The 22,827-nt window shown below is 39.8% G+C and overlaps 1 protein-coding gene across 50 annotated transcripts in view; it reads right to left on the bottom strand.

Moving 5' to 3' along the window:
* Positions 1 to 20,632, bottom strand: part of SYNJ1 (synaptojanin 1) — a 91,645-nt gene extending 71,013 nt beyond the window's left edge. For 26 of the 50 annotated variants that reach the window (XM_072740808.1, XM_072740810.1, XM_072740792.1 and 23 more), the window contains exons 1-2: positions 20,493 to 20,588; positions 19,270 to 19,415 (exon numbers count right to left, since the gene is read on the bottom strand). In XM_072740808.1, coding sequence (XP_072596909.1) covers positions 19,270 to 19,393 — 124 coding nt within the window. In that variant the 5' untranslated portion in view covers positions 19,394 to 19,415; positions 20,493 to 20,588. The other 24 variants (XM_072740809.1, XM_072740811.1, XM_072740793.1 and 21 more) reach the window with 3 other exon arrangements.
* Positions 20,633 to 22,827: the final 2,195 nt, after the last annotated feature.

Raw genomic sequence — 22,827 nt, 5'->3', positions numbered from 1 at the left:
ATTAATCACTCAATTAGCTGATACTGTCATAATTCTCTAGCATGCTCATTATTCAGTGAGGCCTTTACCTTTATCAAAGCTGCCTATACAAAATTAGAGAGTAAGATTTCACCCAGCCATTAAAGTTATGAGGCTTTGTATTTCCTTCTGCATTCCCAGAGTTCTTCTTCTCCTTATTATAACCTATGCTTAAGTAACTGTTACTCCTAACATTAAATGACAAATGACACAAATATAAAATGTCACATTAATTTTAATTATATTTTATAAAGTAAATCATGATCCTATCCCTAAATACTGCCTCATTAAGAGTACCACATGTACATTGAAGCAAAAGTTAGAGACTTGTTACATCTCTGATGACAGAAGGCATGGCTTCCAGGGCAAATGTTAGTTTTAGAGCAAACATGCTCTATGTATTTAAATACCATCACTAATATAGTAATATAAATATTACCAGATGTATCAGTTTCAACAGCAATCATTATTTAGGTTCAAAGACCAGCAGCCGTAAGATTAAAAAGAAAATGTATTGTTAGTATTAAGCCATCACCTTCCCTTAAAAACAAAAAAAGGTATTTTATCACTTAAATGCTATGAAACAAAATGGTCACTCTTCTAGTCATGTATAATAATTATCTTTTCATTGACTGTGCTCCAAATATATGAGTATGTTGTGTCTCTCAGGCCCCATGAAAACCTATTAAACTGTCATCTGATTCAAACATTGCCAACAAATGTCATGCTGCTTATTTACACTTTTATATTATATTCTAAGACTCAGGAAACAGGACAGACACACACACACAGGCATACAATTTAAACTAAAGTGCCTATTCCTAGATAAAAGTATGCTTAAGGAAAGGAAAAATAATTTGAAGAGCAGATATCACTTTCTTTCCCAGAAATGTTTTGTTTTCTTATCACACTATTAAATGAAATTTTATTTTTTTTATTTTTATTTTTTAAATATTTTTATTTATTTATGATAGTCACAGAGAGAGAGAGAGAGAGAGAGAGGCAGAGACACAGGCAGAGGGAGGAGCAGGCTCCGTGCACTGGGAACCCGACGTGGGATTCGATCCCGGGTCTCCAGGATCGCGCCCTGGGCCAAAGGCAGGCGCCAAACCGCTGCGCCACCCAGGGATCCCTAAATGAAATTTTAAAATAAGTTTTAGAGTGATAAATGATGCTGCAGTTGAAGTATCTGTATATTGTTTCTGTGATGATTATGACAGTAACTAACACATATTATTCAATTTTCACAACAATCCCATCAGCAAAATTACGACTATTTCCATCTGACATGAGGAAACAGGGTTAGAGAGGTGATCAATTTGTTACTAACAAACTGATAACCTCTTAAACAGCCCCAGTCAAAGAATGCAGCTTCAGAAGGAAGGGATTTTTTTTAAAGATTTTATTTATTTATTCATAAAAGACACACACACACACACACAGAGAGGCAGAAACACAGGCAGAGGGAGAAGCAGGCTCCATGCAGGGAGTCTGACGTGGGACTCAATCCTGGGACCCCAGGATCATACCCTGGGCCGAAGACAGGCGCTAAACCGCTGAGCCACCCAGGGATCCCCGGAAGGAAGGGATTTGGCCAAGCTCACTGCTCTAACCCCAGTGGCAGAGCTCAGTGCCCGGCGCTCAGTAGGAGTTCAAAGATATTATGTCAAATGAATTTGTGAATGAAATTTCAGAGCCATATGCAATTTTAATTCCAGACACTTTCAATTCCCTAAAAGAACATAGTGTTTTCTTCCTAAACATTTTTTTATGTAAAGGACTGTAGATGTTTTCCTATTCTTCCATATACGCTTCAGAGGTTTGGGGTATAATTGAGGAAGGTCTTTTGCAGGTTGTCAGAGCCCAAGCAGAGTAAGAACAATGGCTCTGTGCATGGAAGCCAGAGGCAGGGAGAGAGGGCACTCGTTTGAGGGGAGGACAGCCTGGGATAAGACAAGTCTCAGTAGGGTGAGGAGGGTGGTGCCCACCCAGGGATGTTGGGAGAGGCCTGGTATGGTAGGTTGAAGCTTGGGCAGGGTGGGGGCGGGCAGGGTGCACTGAAGGGAAGCCCAGGGCAGGGTGCTGGAGGCCCTGTAGGCTGAGGAAGGCACCCACACGGTGGAGGTGGCTTCAGTGGCAACAGGAAAGTGGTTGATCATAAGGGGAATGATCAGGATAATGGGAACCAGGTTCCTCACTGTCAGTGAATGAGTGTACAAATATGGAAGGAGAGAAAACTAGAATGGGCACTGCAGTGTTGATAGGAATTGGAGTTACCAATGTGAACTCCTAGTTTTCTAGATAGACAGATGGACAGACATGGATATAAATGGGTGTGTATAACTATATATATATACATATTGACACATAATTACACATTCTCCTTAGTTCTATCCATTGACAGGGCCTGAGATCAGCAGTATTCCAATAGCAATGGCCACACCTAGCACCCAGACTTTGCTTTCTAATACCACTGTCCACTATTAAGGATTCCTTGGAAAAATGGCTATTCTAGGGCAAAGGCAGAGACAAGAGGAGCCTGGAACATATTCTTGTGTCACAACAGGAATACTCAAAGAATAATGGAGAAATGTCACAGAAATAAGAAGCCAGCTTCAAGGGGCGTCTACTAGAGAAATCTGGAACAATCTGAAGCATCAAAACAAATTATAATAGTAACAGATTACAACCCACTGAATAAACCCATCAACTGAAAGTGTGATGAGTCATGGGGAAGTTTAACACGTTCTCGAAGTACCTTACCTCAAAACACTTTTTATACAAGGAGTCTGCCAGAGACCACCTAAATCAAATAATCAGAATGAATACCAACAGTAATGGGACAAGTCAAAACGGTGTGCCCCCTGACAGGATATAATGGAAAGGACACAGCACCACTTCTGTAATATTCCTGCCAGGACATAACACCCGAATCTGAGCACAAGGAACCATTAGACAAACTCAAAGTGAGGTACATTCTACAAAACAACTGGCCTTCATCTTCATCTCCAGAAGTTTCAAGGTTGTAAACATCAAAGACTGAAGAACTTCTCCAGATTTAAAGGGAATAAAGAGGGAGGCCAACAAATAAAATGATAAATCTGAACTGGATCGTTTTACTAGGAGTCGTTGGGACAGTTGGTGAACTTGAATGGAGTCTGAGGATTAGACAGATGTACAATGTTAACTTTTTTATGGTTATATTGTAGTTATGAAGGAGCAATTCTTTCTAGGAAATAAGTAACAGTATTTGTGGGTGACTGAACATTATGTCAGCAATATTCTCCAATAAATCAGAGAAAAGTTCTTTGTACTGAACTTCAGCTTTTCTGTATCTTTGACACTGCTTCAAATTTAAAAAAATGAAATGTAACCATCAAAAATAAAATTTAAACACATGCACATTCCTAAATTAAGAAGCTTTTATCTCTACAAAGCACTAAGATAAATGCTTACAGTATCATGTTACCTCCTCCCCAAACATTTTTAATGGGGAAAGAATTCTCTTATTTTTTGAAACTCCATGAAACAGAAGTACATTATGTAAGAGGGAGAGACTTAATTATTGTTCTATTTCTCTGGTAACTTTTAATTCTGGAAAATAGTTTGGGAATCTTCCACTACAAAGAGATTACTTAAATTAAAAAGCCATAGTACTTTAAAATACTGTGTATAACCTTTAGATAAAACACAAAATGTACCAATTTTCACTCACTCATCCCCATCTTTCCTTTTTCCTCATACTTTCCCCTGGCGTCCTACACTGCAGCCAAAATGAATAAAAAATGAATAATGGGTGGCTCCTTCTGTGTGCTCCACATCATTTTCCCTTTGTTCACAGTGTTCTTTCCATCTGGAACACCGTTTAGTCATCTCTCTGTTTCCAAATATTACCCATCCTTCAATACCTAACTCAAATGTTTTCTTTGATCATGCCGGAAGTAAATCTTCCTTCTCGTTATTTTATACCTCATTCCCTGTATACGAACAGCAACAGAAATGGCCTCATTTTTTAAAAAGGATTTATTTACTTACTTATGAGAAAGAGAGAGAGCACGTAAGCACACAAATGGGGAGAAGAGCAGAAGGAGGGGGGGGGGATCTCAAACAGACTCCTCACTGAATGGGGAGCCCAGAACAGGGGCTCCATCTCATGACCCTGATACCATGACCTAAGCTGAAATCAAAGGGTCAGTTGCTTAACTACCTGAGTGCCCAGGTGCCCCTCATTTCTTTTTATCTCAACACAATACCAACCTAACCAGAGACACTGAACACTGCGATTGTTAAGTATTCATCTAATAGACCAAAACAAATTAAGAGGTTATAGCACAGAAGGGAATGTGCTGTGAGTTTTTAAATAATATAGAAAAAGATAAACATTTAACCTTACTACCAATAGCATCTGAATGCTCTAAAGTTTGATTTTTCCTCACAGTGACGTCTGGAAATTTTCCAATATGATGTCTATCTATGGTGGATGTCTCTGGGGGTGTGAGGTTGGGAGTGGGCAACACAGGCCTTGTTAAATGATTTCTAACCAGAGCTTAAACTAGTGGAGTTTATGGAATGGTAGGATGTATGGAGAGCCCCAAGGAAAACAGAGTGAAAGAATGAGAGGAATGAGAGTTCAGCAGGTGTGGTGATACGGAGGTTCAGGTTCCTCCTTGCCCCTGAGGCTGTCTTTCAAGGTATCTACTGGGTTTTCAATCAGGGGAACAGACTGCTCTGTATTTTTTTTTCTCCTGTTCATGTTGATGTTGTTAAGCAAACAGGATGCTAGGAAAAACAAACCTTTCTTTTTAAAAGTTACTGATTTCTAACCACCATCAAGACCCGTAGCAGTTCAACTCAGGTAGAGGCTGGACTTCTCTGGCTCATCTGTTCAACATGTAAAGTAAGGCAGGGCCTGACTCCCCAAGTTACTACTGGAATACCTCAGGGTTCAACAGTACCCAACTTCCTCTAAGGCTTATCTTAAAGAGAAAAGCTCTTTTTCCCTTGTCACACCCAACACTGCCTTTCACTTGTGCTTTCAATTTTTTCTTAATTTACCATCTAATGCGAACATGCAGTTCCGGAGAACATGGGGCTATTTTACAATATATCCACACCTCTATAGAACTGATCATCTGAAGGTCCTCTGACTTTAATCCTAGTAAGTATGTGAATACGAATAAGATCATAGAATAGAATTTAAAACAAAAGAAAATATGTGCCATAAACATTTATTATCTTTTTTAAAAAAAAGATTTTATTTATTTATTCATGAGAGACACAGCAAGAGAGGCACAGAATAGAATTTAAAACAAAAGAAAACATGTGCCATAAACATTTATTCTTTAAAAAAAAAAGATTTTATTTATTTATTCATGAGAGACACAGCAAGAGAGGCAGAGACACAGGCAGAGGCAGGCTCCATGCAGGGAGCCCGATGTGGGACTTGATCCTGGGTCTCCAGGATCATGCCCTGGCCGAATGCAGGCACCAAACCGCTGAGCCACCCAGGCTACCCAACATTTATTCTCATAAGAATATTTATAGATGAAATTACATGACATCTGGGATTCACTTTAAAATAAATGGGGAGGGGGAACTAGTAGATAGGGATATAGATAAACACAAGTGTCCATGAGTTGATAATCATGGAGGTTGGGTGACAGATACATGGAGTACAATGACATTAGTCTCCCTTTTTTGATGCATGTTTGATACTTCCCAAAATAAAATGATAAAAAAAAAAAAAAACTTATTCTGACAACATTCTTTGGCATGCTGGATAAGTTCAGAAAGAAGAGAAGGCAAGATAACTCTGGCCAGTCAGTGAGAGCAGGGGCTACTGGAATTCTAAGTAATCTGAGAGGTACTTTCCTCCAATTACCTTCGACCAAAGGTATACTAATCAAAAGCTCAATGGGCATCTGGACTTTTAGAACTTGAAAGGAAGCTGTAAGTCCTACAGCCTTTAGAAAGACCCGTAGGGGGCGTCTGGGTGGTGGTTAGGCAACCAACTCTTGATTTCAGCTCAGATCATGATCTCAGGGTCGTGGGATAGAGCCCCATGTCCACCTACACACTCAGTGTGGAGTCTGCTTGAGATTCTCTCTCTCTCCCTCTTCCTCTGCCCCCCTCCTATACACAGGTGCACATGCTCTCTCAAATAAAAAAGTAAATAAAATCTTAAAAAAGTAAATAAAATCTTAAAAAAAATCTTAAAAAAAGAATGACCTCATAGACCACTCTAAGGCCATCATATAATCATCAAATGATAAATATATAATAAATTGGGAAGGAAAACTCAGCAGATTCCAGAATGGAGACCCCGGGAAGGGTAAATAATGCTGTACTCCGCCATAAATGTTTTCCTTCCATTCATCCTAAATAAGTTAGCTTTAGTATCCTCTCTTGAAAACAGTCTTGGGGAATAATAAGTTGGCCCTGGCTCATGACAGGAGACGTTGAGGAATACTGAAAACTACACTAAGCCATGAGGTAGAGACATCCAACACCTTTATTCAAGTGACTTAACTCACTCAGCTGTTTTAGCTCTGTACTGCTTTCAAAGTTCTTTTAACTGAACAAATTCAGGACAGCAAGGAGGCCTAACCTATGTTTCCTACTGAAGCAACAGAGAGTAATGAAAATAGAAGCTGAAGAGGTGATCTATTTATAGACTACAGAAAACACTCAAAAGTATACATGTATCAATTGGTCTTCATCAAAATTTAACATATTAATTGTCCTCTAGCACATTGCTCAGCACCCTCCTTTGCTGGAGTGGCTTGCTTTTGTAGGATTATATCATATGACATAAGTGGCATTATTCAGCATTATTGGTTATCACACCTTCTCTTCTCAAATTAGAATGTTAGGCAAATAATGAAGCATAACATCATCTATAGAAAGTCAGATGAAAACATAATCATATACCTATTTCTTGATTTTCATGAGTGTGACTCTAAAACAGAGGCTTACTAAACAGAGAATAACTGGTGATCAGACCTGCATTGCTAACTCTACCATCTGAACAGAAAGAAACAAAATTAACTTATTATCTAAGATCACAAGATAATTACAAAGTCATTTATTTTAAATTTAAATGGTATTGAGGATTAAGTTTATAGGAAAATTTCTCTGACTTCTTAGAATTACAATAATTCAAATTAAACAATTAAGCTACCTAATGAAGGTCCTGCTACCCAATGTCAACATTCTACTGTGACTCAAACCTTCCAGTTGGGCAGTAGACTTTCTTCAGCTGATAAGACCAAACTAAAGAAAGTCATTAAGAATGTGAAAACAAGATTACAAATTAGCATGCTCTTCCTAGAATCACAATTTGCCTGTGGTTGCATGCACTGCAGTTTGTGGTCAGCTTATTTGCATACAGGTAGCACTTTGGTGTAGAATGAGAGAGCCTCTAGTCAGAGGATCCTGGAGATGGTGCAAAACAAGCTACTCATTTTCAAAAGGTAAAAACACTAAGAGTTTAGGTGATTCATTCAAGATCATATAACTACCTGGCAGTAAAGCCACTTTCCATTTTACCATACATTAAAACAAAAATTATTTTAAAAGGAAAAGGTTCTCTTTGTATAATTAAATAATTAAAATTCCAGCTGAAAGACATTAAACCATCCAAATTACTGTTCTGTATAAACTGCAAATCCCAATCTTGACAACATTTCAAAATAATAATAACCTTTCACTCATTCATATAACCAGTCTACTGAATGCTTACTATGTACCAGGACTCTAGCACTCTGTTAAATAAATCTAGCAAAATTTATTTAACAAATAAAAAAAGTTATCTAGCAAATTTGCTATAATCTAGCAAAATTTATTTAACAAATAAAAAAAGTTAGTGTTCTAATACTTTCCATTGGGAAGATAGCCATTATATAACTACACAAATGCAAAATTCTAAGTGATAGTAAGTACTATGATGGAGTTCCAATAAGACTACAACAGGAGGAACTCATTTAAAATTGTTAGGGGAAGAGCAACGGTTAGGATAAGCCTGCCTGCAGAAGTGACCTTTACAAGGAAACCCGAAGAATAAACAGAAAGCTAGCCAAATGAAGAGTGGAGGTAAAAACATTCCAGGCAAATAATAATAATAATAACAACAACAACAACAACAATAATAATAATAAAAACATTCCAGGCAACATACAAATACTCTATGACCCAGAAATTCCATTCCTAAAAATATATCCAACAGAAATGTGTACATATATGCACCAAAAGACACGGATAAGCATGTCATACTAGTGTCATTCATAACAGAAAAAAATTAGAAATAAATGTCAACAGAACACATACTCGAAAAATTCTACAATGGAATACTACTTGACAATGAAAACTACTGCAACATGCTACAACATGGATAATCTCTCATATAGAACATTGAGAGAAAGAAGCCAGATCCAACGGAATACATACTGAATGATTCCATTTACATTAGGTTAAAAACCAGATAAAACTAATCTGTGATTGTATGAAATCAGGCAGTGAATATCTCTGCAAATCATGGAAGAGATAATAATTGGGGAAGAATGTGAGGGAATCTTCTAGAAAGCCAGTAATGTTTATTTCTCAACCTGGCAGTGGTAACATGGATATGTTCACTCTAATAATTCATCACATTCTACATTTATGATTTCTGTATTTTTCTACATGCATGAGTAAATCTATTTTTTAAAATAAATATTGAACAGAAGAAACAGCGTATGTGAAGGCTCTGAGATCAGAAATAATTTGGTGCATTCAGAACTAAAAGAAGGCCGAAGTGGCTGGGACACAAAAATCAAGAGGCAAAATAATCTAAGACTGAAGAGGGAGGCAGGGACTCAATGATTTAATGCAGATCATTTTAAAGAGCTTGGATTTTAAGTCAGTGGTCAACCACAAAAAGGTTTTAATCAGGGAAATAATAATCATCTAAATTGTTTTTAAAGAGACTGGATAGTGGGTAAGAGGAGTGGAAACAAGGAGATCAGTTAAGGAGGCTATAGTAATGGTCCATGAAAGGGACTATAGTGGCTTGACAGTGGTAGAACCAGCTAAAATGGTGAATCGCATGGATTCTCAGTGAAATTAGAAGGTTGAGTATACTGGACATGGTAGTAGATTGAACATGTGAAGTTGGAGAGAAGGAAATGTAGAGAATGATTCTTCTGGTTTAAACAACAAGGCAGGATGGATTGCAATCCACTAAGATAAGGAAGAGCAGGTTTGAGGGAGTGCAGAGATCGATGTGACTATAAACCCAGTATCTATTCCAAACTTTCTGTACTGTGTAGCCACCATACAGGTTGGGGTATCATGGAAACCTAGACAATGATAGTATTTTCTACCTTATTTTGCTAATCAACAGCCCAATGCAAATTGCATATGAAACCCCTACAGCCACAGCATTTGAATCAGGAAAGGACGCAAAACTCAATTTGATCCAGCACAACAGAAAGTTCATGTTCATTTTGTGTGTTCCAATCCATTCCCTTAATTTCAATTGTGTCATCCAACATAAGTAATTATTCTACCCAGCTCTGTATCAGTCCCACACAGCTTTGCAACATCTACAAGTCTGGTAAACTATACTTTCCACCTATTCTCCAAGAGAATGATGAACTCATCCAACAAAATAAGCCAAAGACTAGACCCAATGTGGACCAAGTACAGATCACTAATGAGCACTAATGTACAATTAGCTAGGAATTTACTTAATTATAAGATTCATTCTTCCTATACTTCACACAAAGTCCACAGGATTAAAAGACTTTGTGTATCTACATTTCAGTAAGGTACTCAAAAGACTACAGCATCCTATGGTCTACTAGTAAGCAGAAGGAAACAACTCATAATAAATATTTATTGGTAAGGGCTAGTTTAATAAGTAAACACACTTTATATATAATGTTATATAAAAACTATGATAAAATAGAAATGAAGATTTTAATAAATATAACATTCAATACATAGTAATATATGTTTAAGCCTACAATTTAACCCAAAGTATTTTTTCCTTCCTTTTCTTTCCCTTCCTCCTTTTTTTTTATTTCAAAATCATCCAGAAATTTAAAGAGCATATCTTTCAACCTAAACTAAAAGAGTGATTAAAAAGTGCCCAACTGACCAACATGTTAATTCATCTCCCCAAATGCCACATTTACTCACAAGAATGTGACTAGTTCAGCGGCTGTGAAATGCACTCCAATGTGAGCACCTGCTTATATCATGTAATACAACAAGAGGAACAACGATGGCTTACCCTTGCAAACTCTATTTTAGTAGAAAAAGATAAAAACACAAATTCTTATTTACAACCATTAAAAAAACTCAAGCAGATATAATCTGTCACCAATAAAAGTACAGTATTCAATTTTTAAGTTCTGTCTCCTTTTGGCACTCGAATTACAAGACTAACCCCAAATGCACTAGTCCACCCTCCTTATGTTTAACTAACTTCTTATGTTTAACTTTGTATGGTAACTAAGTGATAAAATTTCACTGAGTCAGACTTTATCACCATTGTTGAACATGTTGGTACTAGATGCAAAGAAAAGCTATACTATTTAAACTGCTACCCACATAATTGGCTCATATTTTTTCAGCTTTGGGGTATCTGAAAAAGTCTTTACATCATCTTAATTGTGGTTGGGCACAGAAACCCGGGTGTACAGTTTTATTTTCTTCTTCTTTCAGTACTTTCAAGATGTTGTTCCACATCCACTGGCTTGGATTGTTTCTGAAGAACAGTCTATCATTATTCATCTCATGTCTTCTTTCTTCAGTAGGTTATGTCTTTTTTCTTGGCCTGTTTTTAAGATTTCTCTCCATTATCACTGGTTTTAAGCAATTTGATAAAGTATCTAGGTGTAGTTTGTGTCATGTTTCTTCTGCTTGGGGTTCACTTAGCTTCTTGGATCTATGGATTTATAGTTTTCACCAAATTTGGAAAATGTCAGCTGTTATTTCTTCAAAAATTTTTCTGCTTCAATCCCCTTCTTCTAGGATTCCAATTACACATATATAGGCCATATAAAGTTGTTGCCCACGCCATTGATGGCTCTGTTTATCAATTTTAGTCTTTTCTCTGTGTTTCATTTTGAATACTTTCTATTATTATGTCTTCAAATTCACAATCATTTATTTTGCAGTGTCTAATCTACTAATCCCTATCAGTGTATTTTTTTTCATTTCAGATAATTATTTTCATTTCTATTTGGTTTAGGTCTTCCACATTTTTGTCTTTTTAAGATTTATCTGAGAGTCAGAGAGAGAACAGAGGGAGAGTGAGAGGGAGAAGCAGACTCCCGCTGAGCAGAGTCTGACACAGGAATTGATCCCAGGACCCTGGGATCACCACTAGGCAGAAGGCAGACACCCAACTGACAGTGTCACCCAGGTACCCCTCATGTCTCTCTTTAACATGTTTATTCTCTCCTCTACTTCTTAGAAATATGAAGTATATTTTCAATAGCTGTTATTGATTTTTTTTAAAAGAGAGAGCATGTGTGGGAGGGGCAGAGGAAAGGGGGAGAGAATCTAACTCCATGTTCAGGGCAGAGCCGAAATCATGACCTGAGCCGAAATCAAGAGTCAGATACTTAACGCACTGAGCCACCCAGGTGCCCCTCCTTGTTTATTAATGTTCAATCTGTGTCTACAGATTGACTTTTCTCCTCATTATGGGGTGTGTTTTCTTGTTTCTTTCCATGTATGGCAATTTTGAATTGAATGCCAGACATTGTGAATTTTACAGAGTTGAATGCTGGATATATGGATATCTATTTTGTATTCCTATATTCTTAAACTTTGTTCTAGGGTACAGTGAAGATTTTTAGAAATTAGGTTATTTGGAAACAGCCTGATCCCTTTAGGTCTTGCTTTTAAGCTTTGTCAGATAGGACCACAGAAGCCTTTAGTCTAGAGCTACTCTGCCCCACTACTGAAGCAATATACCCTTCTGAATATTCAACCGAGTTCCCAGAGTACTATAATATTTTTTCATTCTGGAAGCTGTTAACAGCTTAACTATTTCCAGCCCTGGGTGAGGTCCAGGAATTTTTCTTACTGCTCCTTTTTGCTGGTTCTTTCCCTGCCTTGGACATTTTCAGTGCTCAGCTGAAATCTCAAGTGGAACCCTCAGCACATCTTTAAAACTGTGCAGCTACCTCCTCTTTGGTACTAGCCCTGAGAATTCTCATTGACTCGGCTTCCACAAATTCCTTACTCTGTCTCCTCAACTCAGGAGACTGCCAGGCTTTCTTTGGGTGCATCTCACTGCTACTGCAGCCTGGAAGTACTCAAGGTAGTAAGCAGAGTGATCCACTAGAGCAATCATAAGGCTCACTTCTTTGTTTCCCCTCCCTCAAGGATCAGTGTCTCATGCCACCTGCTTGTTGTTCATGTCTGAAAACTGCTTCACTCTATTTGTTTTGTTGTTATGTAAAGTAAAAGGGTAAACCCAGTTCCTATTATAACATCATGATCAGAAGAAAAACTCTATTATGGATTTGTACTAGTTATAAGACAAGTTAGAACATCTGGTAAACCTGAAGTTACATAATAAAAGTCAATAATGGGGGTTCACTGTTCAATAAGAGACACACTGTGCTTCACCTTTTATTTTCTCATAGCAAAGTTAAGTGGTAGAGAAAGGAAATCACTCAGGAACTACTACTTTGGCCCTATATTAACAAGCTAATCCTGCTCTCTGGCACAGGAGTAAAAGGTTAGGTTAATTTTTTTTTTTTTAAGCATAGATATTTAAGTTGCTGTTTACTTTTTCTATCAAATAGAACATTCCAAAAATTACTTACAAAATGAAAATGCATTTTTGCAACCCTAACACAAAGTGATATATAACAAGTCTAAATTTCATCATTCTGTGCAGAAAAGGTCAACTATAAAAAGTCACTTCTTCCCTCAACTTGAAATTTTTCTTAAAAAGAGATAGGATACTGCAACTTATCTAAAGGGTAAGCATGCTGACTGCCAGCATTTGGCAATTAAGGAAAAAAAAAAAACTATGCACAGTGCTTGTCATCACCACCTACTATACTTGTTATCCAAAATTTCAGAACCTGACATTTAACTTGGCTCAGCACAGCAACTTTGTTTTAATGACCTAACTCTAAATCAAATCATGTTCCCTAATATATTAATAGTTTGTAGGCAAAAACACAGCAAGTTTAACACTTCCCTCATTAGAAAATGCTACCAATTTCACTCTTAACTTTAAAGTCTTCTACTTGCATTCCCTTATTTTTGCTCTTCATTCCCTAACTCCCAAAATAATCACGACCACTCTCACAGCAAAATAATAATCATTAAAGTGAAAAAAATAAAATGGTTAGATTATATCATTAGACCAGTTATTTTGTCTCTCTAAGCCTCAGTTTGCACATCTGTGAAATGGAGATGAAAGCATAATCCACAGAATGAAATGAAACAAAGGATGTCTATGACCACATCTCCTCAACTGTAGGCTGAAGTGCTCCAGGACATGTCAACAAACTCCCATAAGAGCTGCAGGAGATTTTAAATCGAAAGAAACACAGAGATACTCAACAGATGCTGCCTTGCTCAAACTATTAGCTTGAGGTAGTTCAGAGTTTTCACATTAGACCGTAGTACATTCTTTTAATGATACCGTATCTTTGTAAAGCTGTGTTTTCAGTACTTGCTGTGACAAAAAGCAAGTACCACTCTAAAATCAAAGTAGAACAGGAAATGAGGGTGGAGCTGTCCAGTCTGATTCTAAGGTTTGAAAAGCTGCTCAATGCTCAACATGTACATTAATATCACATTAGTAAGTAACTGGTTATTTATGAAGGAAATAGATTATGTTCCATTTACCTGCATTTTTTCAAATAGCCACTGGGGTTGTTACGACAGACATGTTTAACATTTGGACCTAATTATTTAAGAAACAGAACTGTGGCCTGGGGGTGCTGTGAAAAACTTAATGAGACACATAAAAAATAAGGTTTTGGAACTTCTGGCTTCATGTCATGACTGGCAGAGGGAGATTCCAGGAAATGGCAACTATTATTTCTATTATTACTCCTTTATGGTCTGCAGTTTCATAGAAAAGACAGTGTAATTCACATTCTGTGACAAAGATCACCAGAATGTTGTCCTATAGTTTTATGGCTCATATTTCCATAAAGAAAAAATTAGATATATGAAGAAATTCAGATGGACAACCTGGAGTAAAACTAGGTCCAGAATACAGTGATATGGCCTTGCTGTCTAGTAAGTACATTATTTGAGTCCTGAGTTGGAAAACCTGAAAATAATCTTACCACTAGACAGAAGCAATTAATCCTTACTTCCATACTAGCATATACTGAAAAGAGCAAAAGCTCTAATAGTAAAAGTAAGGAATTTATATTACCACTTTCTATCTCATCTGTTTTGTGTTTTGTTTTTTTAAGATTTTATTTATTTATTCATGAGACACAGAGAGAGAGGCAGAGACACAGGCAGAGGGAGAAGTAGGCTCCCTGCAGGGAGCCCAACGCGGGACTTGATCCCAGGTCTCCAGGATCAGGCCCTGAGCCGAAGGTGGTGTTAAACCACTGAGCCACCTGGGCTGCCCTCCATCTCATCTTTTAAACAGATATTCATAATTTGTTTTTAGAATCATCCTTCATTTCCCATCAGTTGACCTTCCCTTCCCTTTCTTTTCTATTTAGGATACAATTATGAAGTAAATTATTTACCTCTCCTGAAGCAGGAGATGGGATGAAAAATAATGGGACAGCTTGTGAATTTCATGCATGCATTGGTCAGACTGGCTACTTGTCCTTCTCCTGTTGCAGTCTTTCTGTGCGAATAACTTTAGAAAGATGAGGAAAACTGAACCTGACTCAAAACTAGTAGATGTGGGGATCCCTAGGTGGCTAAGTGGTTTGGCACCTGCCTTCGGCCCAGGGCATGATCCTAGAGTCCTGGGATTGAGTCCCACATCAGGGTCCCTGCATGGAGCCTGTTCCTCCTCTGCCTGTGTCTCTGCCTCTCTCTCTCTTTCTCTCTCTGTGACTCTCATGAATAAATAAATTTTAAAAATCTTAAAAACTAGTAGATGTTTTCTTTAATCTATTAGTTTCCAAGAAAAAATAGTGTTATAACTTGCCCATCACACTTGCTGCTTATTATACTGGTCCAGACATAGTATACTGGTCACAGAGAATCCACTTGCTACACTGAACCACTGGCTCCACGGACATCGAATTTCAGTTTAATTAGTTTTCTGGACTGATAATTTTTATGTCTTTTATATCAGCAGTTCTGTCAAATAGCATTCTTTAAAAGATTTTTAAAATTTTTTAGAGAAAAAGGTACCGTACTTTCAAACACAGAATACTGTATTTTTGTCAACTTTGTAAGCTAGTTTAGGTTAATCTCCACTCCCCCTCAAGGCACTAATTTAGCTATTTATTCTGTAAGCGTGAGTAAAACATTGTACTAAGCAGTAGAGATGTAAAGATTACTAAGATATGGATCTTTTTCTCAAGGAGTACAGTGCCCAGGCACAGAAGTTCCACTGAAAGCACTGTATCAAAAGTATTTATGGGATCATTAGCACTTGGTTCAGGCTGAAGGTTTCAAGAAAACTAGCTACTGGCCCATAATAGTCAATAATAGCATTAAAATTTTGGAAATGTGGCTACTTTGGATAAAATTTGCAAGCTAAAAAGTTGTCTCATAATCTATCCTAAAAAGGCCTATATATATATTATGCTCAGAATGATCATCACAACCTAATTACAACAGAATCTCTAGGGAGCTGGAGCCCAGGCAGCAGTATTTGTAAACCCCCACCGGTAATTACAATGTGCCTCCAAGGCTGAAAACCACTGGCTCACTAATTGATTAAGTCATAGTATCATGGCTGATTTAAGTTTAGAAGCTTAGCAACATAAAGACAGAGTCCTGAGGCTAGATTAGTAGACACTCAGGATCTACAAAGATCCATGACCTGAAATTGTTTTTTACTGTGTTTTCACTTGCACCTCATTTTTTGATATGTGCTAATAATACACAATTATATTGTGTATAAGGTTTCCTGTTGGGTATCTCATGGCACTTTTGGCATAAGCCAAAAAAATTAAGTGATTGTCAATCCAATATGTACTGCCTAAGATGTCTGAGTTTTTAAACTTTAAAGCCAGGACAACTGAGGCCTGTAGAAACCATCAGCTTATGGGGCACGACTACTTCCTGCAAGGGTCACTTTTACCATCTACTTTCAAAAAGATCACCTGCACATAAGAATCACAAACCCGCACATAAAAAAAAAGGTTTATCCTGCAAAACAGACTGGGTTCTAGCAAAGTGAAGAAAAGAAAGAGACAAGAGATGGATTGGGCGGGTGGGCAGATTCTCAGGAAGGAAGAAGGCTTGAGCGAGAATGAAAGAGCTTGAATTAGAAAGAGGAGATCCCTGGGTGGCTCAGCAGTTCGGTGCCTATCATCCCCCAGGGCGTGATCCTGGAGTCCTGGCCAAGTCAGGCTCCCGACTCCCAGCATGGAGCCTGCTTCTCCCTCTGTCTGTGTTTCTGCCTCTCTCTCTCTATCACGAATAAATAAATAAAATCTTAAAAAAAAAAAAAAGATAGAGAAGAGCATTCTAGCAGCCATGAAGGAAGAAGGTGCAATAGGAACAGCACGATGAAGGGGGAAAAAAAGCATGGTAACTTGGGAAAGCACTGAGAAAAAAAGTAAGTCTCCTTGAAGGAGACCAATATTGACACTGGACACACAGGGTGGGGCCGAGTTATGGAAGGCCTTGATGGACAAGTTGAAGACTTTAAACTTAATCTTACTGAAAAACTGGTTTAATGTCCAACATGTTTTGAAAAGATTCTTCTTACATATTAATAAGCAGAATGTCTTGAGATTCAAGGGGCTGGGAGTGTTAAAGAGAAAAAGAACATCTCAGTATCTTCCAAGCACAGTTCCCTGAATATAACAGGCCTTTAAGAAATGTGACGTTTTAAAAATGAATACTCTACAGCACAATATGCACCTTGGTATTGCTCCCAAATGAATGTCAAATTAATTTTATAAGTAAAGGATTTATAAATAGGTCTGTTAGCTCTTCATAGTAATATTTTAAGTTATTACAATAGAGTTTATTTTAGGAAAGCTAATAACATATCCAAAAAATTATACATCCATTTATGCTACTTTTACTGAGAAAGGCATTATTGAACTTTTTTCTCCTGAAAGAATTGCTTATATAGTCTAAATCTAATGAAAATAAATACACTCAATAATGTTAAGACAGTATTTTTAATATTTTCTTCCTTAAAGTAAATGTTAATGCCAAAATGGATCATTTAGGTCGTTTGCTTTTTTAACCATTATTTGATATAAAAGAGAGCCATTAGAGGCTTAGAAATATGATTATTCTCAGGTTTCCTACCTAAGAGTAAAATATAGCAATAATTCTAATAACTATGGCTTATATATACTGGATAACTGAGAATTTGACTCCCTATTATTACCAGTAATCACAACTGAAGAAACATTTAAAATTTAGACAAATTAGAAAATCAGGTAACATCACAAAAAAAAAAAAAAAAAACCCGCAAGCAGCTAAAAAGTATTTCACAACTAAACCACACCATTCCCCCCAGATATTAAGAATTCATAAGAACTATGTTTGTACTATGAAAAAACACAGCAAATTAATATAGCAAGATATATTTCAGTTTATTTAAATATAAAAAGCTTTGAATTAAGTCCATACCAAGTATAACTCATTAATACTTGTTTCTTAGAACCCAAATAGCTCTTCTTGCTCAAACCATGTTACTGTATGTACCAAAAATATATACATTTCTTATACATTACACTTTGCTTAAGCCTTTTCATTATGTCACCACTCTCTTTTCCCCAATCAGGATAAAATTTTACTATTTTAGAATATTAAGATCAGGTTAACATTTTATCAGATTAATGTTCTATATGCAAAAGTTAGGGCCTTATGTATGCTCTTCACTTACTGAATCTGAACATACTTTAACAATTTAAAATATCTAGGGGCTTATATTTGTAAGTATGACTTTTTTGTTTTTAAAGGTTTATTTAGTTATTTGAGGGAGAGGAGTGAGAAAGGATGCCTGCATGGGAGAGGAGTGAGAGAGAAAGGATGCCTGCATGGGAGCAGGAGGTGCAGAGGGAGAGAGAGAATCTCAAGCAGACTCTGCAATGGGTGCAGAGTCCAACACAGAGCTGGATCTCACAACCCTGAGACGATGACCTAGGCCACTATCAAGAGCTGAATGCTTAACCAACAGCGCCACCCAGGCACCCTGTAAGTATGACCTTCAAACACTATTTTTAATTCATAAAATATGACCAGTAGCTAAACTGATGCTAACAAAGCAAAAACATGACAAAAAAACCCAAGTAGTTATCACTAATAAAAGCCTTTAAAAACACAATCGCATTTCAAATAACTCCAAGCTGGAGTTATCTGCCAAAATCTTAGATTAAGAAAGAAAATTAATATTCAAATTAGTATTTTTATTTTTAACTTCATCCATCTGCCCAAAAATAACCTACACCATACCAAACTGCTATTTTCCTTGTGGTACAGTAGTCCTTTTCTTTAGACTTATCAAGATAATTTTTTTAAAAATAATATGAACCCAATCACATATCCCACATAAGCCTTTAGAAGTTTACATACAGTTTTCTTAATAAAAAATGTAAGGGCCTCACCATAAGATATTCCAAAAGATCAGACAAATAAGCACCCTGGTAGTTCATTAGGATAACTGATATATAAGAAATGCCATTCATTACAGTAAAGATGTCAAGCAAGCCTTTATGGGTTTATGTGATGTGATATAAACTGTAACTATATATATGTGTGTGTGTGTATAATGTATATATATGGTTTTGTTTTGTTTTTGGAAAGAAAGATTTACTGTTTCGAGCAGCCAAAGAACCCAAGAAAGCAAAAACCTGTAACCAAACTTGCATTCTTCCCCCCCCCCCCACCCCGGCCCCCAAACCTCCTAAAGAAACCTGTAGCAGGGGGGCAGGAAAGAAAATCAAAGTTTAAAATAAGGTCTGATGAAAGGAAAATTAGAGCATAATCTGCTTAGCAAAATACAGTGAATGAAAGGGGGTGCCAGGGGTGTCCTCCAAAGAACCGGCTGCATCGGAATGGTTTCAAATCAAAACAGAGACACGATCAGCTGGGCCATGACAGATGACTTACAAAGCACAGCTACAGCCCCAGACTCGAACATGAGACATTCCTCCTTATGCCTAGTTTCCACTATGAGACTGAAAGGTGGGGGGTCCAGTTTGTGATAGATCCGAAATCCTTTGCTGAACGCCATTCTCCTCTCTTCAGAGGCAGCCCTGCAAAAAAAAAAAAAAAAACAAGCAAAAAACGAATAAATGAAGCTAACGTTTTGTTCTGCAGCAAGGACTGCAAGGCGTCCAGAAGTCCTCCCTGCCAGGTTTTGATGGGGGGGGGGGGGGGGGGGGGGTTGGGGGGGGCTGGAAAGAAAAGAAAAAAAAAAAGAAAAAAAAAGGGGGGGTAGAGAATGGTTTATTCCAAAAAAAAAAAAAAGATAAGCCGTCACTTAATTTCATCAAAAAAAAAAAAAAAAAAAAAAAAGCCGGAGGAAAGAAGAGCTAACCGATTCTCCCTGCAAACGCAACGTAAGGTTGAATTAACTCTAAGTCCACGAGCGGTTTTTGGTTCGGAGGAGTTACTCGTTTACTTTATGTTTGCAAAAAAAAAAAGAAAAGAAAGAAAGGAAGAAAAGGAAAAAAAAAAAATAAGATTTTTGAGCGTATTTCGTCCGGAGTTGTTTATCAGCTTCCTGCTTCGGGGTTTGTCACTAACGTTGAAAGGGAACCGATTCGGGAACCGATTCGGAAACTTCAAGCCGTTCCGCGGCCCGGGTGGGGGGGTGGGGAGGCGAGCGAGGCTGCTCCAAAGCTCCTTAGGGGGCAGGAGGAGGAAGAGGATTAATCCGACGCCAATGGCTCGCCCGGGGGCGGCGGAGAAGGGCAGGCGGGGAGCGGCGCGGGTGCCGCCCGCAGGCCCCCGGGAGGGGCAGGGCTGAGCCCCCGGACCCGACCGCGGCTCCTCGGGGGGTCCCGGGGAAGCCGCTCCCTCCGCAGCGGACGAGGCCGCCCGGCCGCCGGCTCCCTCCACGACGCGCCAGAGGCGACGACCCCGCGCCCCGACGCGCTCTGCTCCGCCGCCGCCGGGCTGACAGCGCTGTCACCGCAGCCCCCCGCCCCACGCGCGCCCTCGGGCTCCCCGCTCCCGCGCCCCGGGCTGCCCGCGGTCGCCCCTCACCGTTCCCGCCCGCGCTGCGGCGGCGGAGGCTCCCCGGGAGGCGTCCGCCCGCGCGCCCGGCTGCCGGTGGGTCTGGCCGCGGCCGCTCCCGCCGCCCGCCCCCCCGCCGCCGGCTCGCTCACCTCTCCCTCCGGCTCCTCCTCCTCCTTCACCCGCAGCCGCCGCCGCCACAGCCGCCGCAGGCGTCACTTCCGCTCCGGCGGGCCCATCTCTTCCGCATTGCGCCGCGGCCGGGGGCGGAAGGCCCGCCCCCTCGGGGGATGGGGCGGGGCGGGGCGGGGCGGCAGGCCACGCCCACCCGGAGCCCTACCGCGGGTCTCTACCTTCTCCTCCGCCGGCGCGCGGCCGCCCTCCGCGAGAGCCGCCCTGGGGTCCCGGGGGTCGCGCCGCTGGGGAGGCTCGGCCTCCGCTGGCCGCTCGCGTGGGCATTTTCAGAGCTTACCAACCGTCCCCGCGGGCGCCAGGGGAAAGCTTCGGGGCGCGGGGACTGGTGCGTGCGCCGGCCGGTGTCCTGCGGGGCGGGCGGAGGCTCGGGGCGGCGCCCGGAGAGCTGTCCATGGTGTCTCCCGCCGACGGCGCCCGGTTGCTGCTCCGGGCGTGGGGGTAGGCAGCAGAAGCGGAACGCGGGCCTGCTCTGGAGCACCTCCGCGGGCGCCCTGGGAGACATGCTGAGCCGTGTACACCGGGAGGGGCGGGAGTCACGCGCCGGGACCTCAAGGCCGAGTGGAAGCGCGCGTGGCTTGGGTCAGCCATGGACTTTATTTTTTTTATATTTATTTATTTTTTTATTTATTTATGATAGTCACACAGAGAGAGAGAGGCAGAGACACAGGCAGAGGGAGAAGCAGGCTCCATGCACCGGGAGCCCACGTGGGATTCGATCCCGGGTCTCCAGGATCGGGCCCTGGGCCAAAGGCAGGCGCCAAACCGCTGCGCCACCCGGGGATCCCAGCCATGGACTTTAATAGCCAAAGGCATCTAACCCGTTCAGTGTACTCATTTCTCAACACAGCATGCTACGTGGCCATCAGTGTGTCCCACGGACTTTTCCTCCTGCTTCCACCTATCAGACTCAAATATGGGGATGAAGTCAAAGCCAACGGGGCCAAAAGGAATTGAAATCCTGAAGAACCCAGCACTCTGACACTCTGAGAAACCGTTCCTGCTTGCTTTCGTTTTTTTTGTTTTTTTTTTTTTCCCTCTTCCCCTTCTTGCTTTTATTTCAGCAGCGAAAGCAGAATTTAAATTTGTCATATTGCACAAAATCATTCCCCCCCCCCCCTTCCTTGCAGGCCCTGTGTCACGCGGCTTGATTTAACATTTCTTCATCCGTTTTAGAGAAGCTGGACCCACCCTGGTTTCAGGATACTAAAGTAGCTCTCATTCACTGGAAGAGAAGCCATTTCTTGTCTAGAAGGACAGTATGCAAAGACACGTTTTAGTTCTGAGAACTGGAGAGGATTTCTCATTTAGTACTATTGACTTAGAAAAAGGTGTTTGAAAAAAAAAGAAAAGAAAAGAAAAAGGTGTTTGGTTCTCAGTAGTGGTGACTGAGAATTAAACTTAAATGAAGATTTTCTGCTGGACTGGGGTTGCTTCCACACACACACCCTCCACCCCACCCCCTTCCCCTGAAGAATCCATTTCAATTAGAGATTGCATTTGACAGAGGAAAGTACATGGGAGTGGGTGGGAATGGAAATTTTCTTATTTGCCTATTCAATTATAATGCCTCTCTAGCCCTGAAGGAATACCAGATGTATGCACCAGAAAAACATATGGAAGGATATCGCTCCAGGAGAGATGTTGATGCTATTGAATACTTTGCTTGGGAGTTTTTTTTTTTTTTTTTTTAATGTCAGCTGAAACCCAGAAAAGATGAGTTGTTAAAATTTACTGAATTTCAAGTGGAATTGGGACCTGAAACCAAACGTGCCCACCCCTAATCTAAGACGACTTCCACCATACCTATCCATGAGGCTACACTGGGAACCCCTCCTTCTCAGAGTGGCAATTATGGGAGCGGGGGTCTTTTAGAAGTAGATGTTCTATTTCTGATTTCCTTGGAGTTTGGACTAAGGAGATTAAGGTCAAAGTTTCTTGGATATGGGTTTAAACTGTTGTTTCTTTCTTTGGAATGAACTGGGGGTGGGAGTGAGGGTAAGCAGGACTCATTATCAGAGTTGTCAGAAGGCAAGGATTTTTCCAAAGCCTTTCAAAATTATTTTAGTCATGAAATAAGCACATGCCCTTGAACACAAGGGCCATTTTACTAGTGACTTTCATAAAATTTTATTCCTTCCTTTTCTTGTCCCTCCTTACTACTTATACTTGTTTGTTACAGCACATGAAAATAGCTGGACAGAGTTTCCCCAGATTTGAAAAGTGTCAGGAGTTGGGGTGGCTGACTTAAAATACATGGTAAGGGGCACCCACAAACTTCTTAATGAGTCTTAA

Source organism: Vulpes vulpes, chromosome 15 (assembly GCF_048418805.1).
Source record: "Vulpes vulpes isolate BD-2025 chromosome 15, VulVul3, whole genome shotgun sequence".
Classification (NCBI taxonomy): domain Eukaryota; kingdom Metazoa; phylum Chordata; class Mammalia; order Carnivora; family Canidae; genus Vulpes; species Vulpes vulpes.
Note: the sequence above shows the minus strand (reverse complement) of the source record. Positions and strands in the feature narration are given on the sequence as shown.